Raw genomic sequence first — 2,305 nt, 5'->3', positions numbered from 1 at the left:
CAATGTTGAAGCTTATAATGTTGGATTCCAGACTTTCCTGCTCAAAAATTGCCCAGCTTTGATGAGATCAAGTCGATGGATATCACTGATCCATTTTGGAATATGGGCCACCTTACACATCCCGACGAGCCCTGGGCAGTTGACTTGGATACACAGACCGGGATCCAGGCTTTTCGTACAGCAAGAAGTGGCGAGGAGGAAGTTGAGCGAATTGCCTGTGAAGTACACAACATGGTTCGATGTGCTTTATTACTGGAGGAACGATTATTGGGCTTGCTCGCACTGAGTGAGATGCGTGAGTTTAAGTACTTTGTCAACTTACTTGTTGAACGCTGACAGTTCTTCTTTGTGTATGTAGCTTGGGTGGACGGCTGTCCAAATGGACAACGTCCGGTTGAGCTGGTTCAACGCAGTGGCCTTATTTCAAAGGTATCGTGGGAAACGAGTCAAGCCGTTCTCAAAGCCTTGCACAGCGAGCTCGTGATGAAATACTGCCGAACTTGGTTGATCTGGAATAGTCAGATTCCCTCGCTGATTCAAAGAACCGCACAATACTCGACTAGCAGTGTTGAAGAGGTCAATTTGTTGGTCTCGAAGTGGGGTGCATTGATTCAAAAGTCGAAAAGCACCTGGGAGAAAACCGTACACTGCTGCTCGATTGTTTCGCGACCACTTGATGAATTAGAATTGATTGAACAGGCTTTGTTGTTAGGTGATGGACAGGTTGAATAAAATGATTGGAATGTGTAGTTTGACTGGTTGCTGTTTTATTTATGAATGATAAAGTTGATGATGATGAAATAGATTCTGAAGTTTGACACAGTTGATCTATTAAATGATGTTCAATCAGTATATTGGTGATCGTTAGTGAGAGTGTATTGAGTCGTAAGGAGTGTTCGTCTTGAGTAGAACACTGCTTGCTTGCCTTCTCCAAAGGCCTTGGAGTTAGCCTCAGTTTTGAAACCGAAGCTAAATCCAAGGTCACTGAAGAAGGCAAGCAAGTTTGCACTGTGAATTGTGTATCGATTTAGCTGGTGGATTTCTTGACGAAGTGCAACGAGAGTTGGTCTCGTTCGACTTGAGTTTGGTTTGAGAGTGATGATCAACTGATCATTGGTTTAAATGTGGCTGACTGCATAGATCGGTTGAGGTGGCTGTGTGGTGGTGGGTTGAGATCGATTCTGTTTATTTTTGATAAGTTGAAATTTTGAAAACCAAGTCCAGACTGGTTGGAGTGAGTGGTGAAGTGTAGCAAGACCAGTCTGGCTGATGTCTTCGTGAGGGATCTTCAAGTGCGGTTTTGTGATATGAGCCCAGACTGATCTGCGAGGAGGTGTCAGACCGGTCTGTGGGGTCTTTGCCAAATGATGTGGACAGACTGGTCTGGGTCTGAGGGAGTACAGACCGGTCTGGTGAGTACAGACCGGTCTGCAAGGACTTCTCCGGTCTGCATGAATTTCAGCGACCAGATCGGTCTGGTAGTGACTTGTAGTCCCTACGAAAAACCGATCTGGGCGAGCTGACCGATCTGATAACAATCTTACGGTCTGATACCTACGGAGTCCCTGAGCGGGGGGGGTGTGACACACACATCGCACACAAAAAACACAAAATCCAATACACCACTACATATGTAACTATGTAACACAGCTGTCACATCCATGTTTTTCTAGAGTCTACCTCAACCTTTGCCGGTCCATTCCTCCAAGTTACACTTTGGAATACGTTTTAACCCATTTACTTGCACCAAACGGCAACAAAATTTCTTACGCAGCCCTTACTATGGCACCAGACCCCGAATTGGACCGACTTTTAACTAAAATGAGCGAGGAAGGACATACTCGAGCCCACATGATGGAGTATCTTGTACTGGAGAAGAATTACACTATTTGTCTTCGAACTATTTCACGTCATCTGAAGAGGCTTGGCTTAAGTACTATGCAACCTCATCTCACCAAGGAAGAGAAAGATAAGTGTCTGCTGCTCATGAAGCTGTACCATACAAGACGTTGGCAACAAAACGAAGTTGTTCGAGTGATTCAAAATCGACATCAAATGCCTCTATTCAGTATGACGATGCTTAAAACACTTTCAAAGCGGTCAGGATTACACTGGCGCAAAGACGATATTGAACTCGGTATTATCACTCCAGAGGAAGCAGCTGAAAAGATCCTTAAACGCAAGCAAGGTGGTGAAGAGAATGCTGGCTTTGGACGTATGGCTCATGTCATGGCAACTGCAGAATCAGTACGGCTGAATCGAAACTCAGTTGGAGAGCTTCTTGCAATAGTTGATACTGAAGGTG

General features: G+C 44.9%; 1 protein-coding gene across 1 annotated transcript in view; it reads left to right on the top strand.

Moving 5' to 3' along the window:
* Positions 1-1,782: 1,782 nt before the first annotated feature.
* The window catches only part of MELLADRAFT_106416 (uncharacterized protein), a gene marked incomplete at both ends in the record, with an annotated part of 1,746 nt that continues 1,223 nt past the window's right edge, over positions 1,783-2,305 (top strand). Inside the window, one exon of the mRNA XM_007409800.1 lies at positions 1,783-2,302. Within this exon, the coding sequence (XP_007409862.1) occupies positions 1,783-2,302 (520 nt within the window). The remainder of the gene's footprint in view (positions 2,303-2,305) is intronic.

This window comes from Melampsora larici-populina, assembly GCF_000204055.1.
Source record: "Melampsora larici-populina 98AG31 unplaced genomic scaffold MELLAscaffold_17, whole genome shotgun sequence".
Taxonomy (NCBI): Eukaryota; Fungi; Basidiomycota; class Pucciniomycetes; order Pucciniales; family Melampsoraceae; genus Melampsora; species Melampsora laricis-populina.
Note: the sequence above shows the minus strand (reverse complement) of the source record. Positions and strands in the feature narration are given on the sequence as shown.